General features: G+C 38.4%; 1 protein-coding gene across 1 annotated transcript; it reads left to right on the top strand.

The window, feature by feature from the left end:
* The first annotated feature begins 528 nt into the window (after window positions 1–528).
* Window positions 529–978, top strand: LOC112097046. Its single transcript, XM_024181302.1, has 2 exons — window positions 529–659; window positions 756–978. The coding sequence occupies exons 1-2, from the start codon at window positions 529–531 to the stop codon at window positions 976–978; spliced, it is 354 nt and encodes a 117-aa protein (XP_024037070.1).
* Window positions 979–1212: the final 234 nt, after the last annotated feature.

The raw sequence follows: 1212 nt of genomic DNA, 5'->3' as shown, positions 1-1212 counted from the left end.
CAATTCAGAGATTCACACAAGTCGTTGATTTCAGAGATTCGTACAAACAAAATGGGCAATCAGTTCTGCGAAATTAATTGAAAAATTGTGATGTATGTTTTTTTTTTTTTTTCTCTGCGTATCTCCTTATTGGAGACGGATTAAATTTCTTATTTAGAGAATTAGAGAGGTCCGGTATCCTAATTATTTTGTTATGAGGATAGGGTTTATCTTTACTAATAGTATTAGTAGTTGGATCAGTAGAAATCACATTATAAATTGCTACAAATTAGCACTTTCTGCATTATCTTTAATATATTAAACAGTACTAATATTAGTGGTCGATTTGTTGAGCCATCGCCATGGTTTCTGCTGGGAGTTTTCTTGATTGGCGCCTGCCATGCAGAAAATACGATCTGATCATAAAGGGCGAATCCAAATCGTTGATTAAGTTTTGCATTCATCCTGCATCCACTCATTATAAAAGATGGATTAGTGTTACAACTACAAATTTCAGAGAATAATGAGGATCAAGACATCTTGTTGTCCATGAAAGAGGAACCTATCCGTTCAGGAAAATTTGTCCAAATTGAGATGGATATGCTGCCCACTGTCTCTTCCTCAATTCTTTCAAGTGTGCTGGCTGATGTACCCTTGATTTCAGAAAACGTCCGCGACGGGTTAGCTAATGATACAATGTTTCAGGCCTGAAAATTCCTGGACGAAAATTTCGGAAGCCTGGTTAACAAGTCATTGGTGATATTTATCGAGATAAGGATTTACACTGATGTAATTTTTGACCGGGAGGTTCAGGAGTTGAGGAAGGAACTCAGTAGAGGAGCTTGCGGGGAAGGGCAACGTAGTAATCAGACTGACGAGGAAGCTGAGTGTGCAATCTGTCTGGAGAAGGAGTACTCGGACGAGTCAGCAATGATTCGTATGCAGTGTTCGCATATATTTCACTCAGACTGCATTACCCCGTGGTTCGAAGAACGCTAAGAGCTGCGCTTGTCCTGTTTGCCCTTTCCAGATGCCCTTGCCGTCCTTTGCTTTTGAAGAATTGTCTTCAAAAGTTAAAAGTAATAACTGGATCAAAGAGGATGCTTACTGGGAAACATGGATGGAAGAGTAACATATTGAAATCGTTTATTTGATTAGAATTCCTTAGGATAGTTGCTAGGTCGTAATATACATAGAATTTTATTTTTTTTTTGCCGTTAAGGCAAGTTTGAG

This window comes from Citrus clementina, unplaced genomic scaffold, assembly GCF_000493195.1.
Source record: "Citrus clementina cultivar Clemenules unplaced genomic scaffold, Citrus_clementina_v1.0 scaffold_7, whole genome shotgun sequence".
NCBI lineage: Eukaryota > Viridiplantae > Streptophyta > Magnoliopsida > Sapindales > Rutaceae > Citrus > Citrus x clementina.
Note: the sequence above shows the minus strand (reverse complement) of the source record. Positions and strands in the feature narration are given on the sequence as shown.

Coding starts and splice junctions, on each gene's coding strand:
- LOC112097046 (XM_024181302.1), top strand. CDS start 529: ATGAAAGAGGAACCTATCCGTTCAGGAAAATTTGTCCAAATTGAGATG. Junction 660..755: donor TCAGAAAACGTCCGCGACGG/GTTAGCTAATGA, acceptor TATCGAGATAAG/GATTTACACTGATGTAATTT.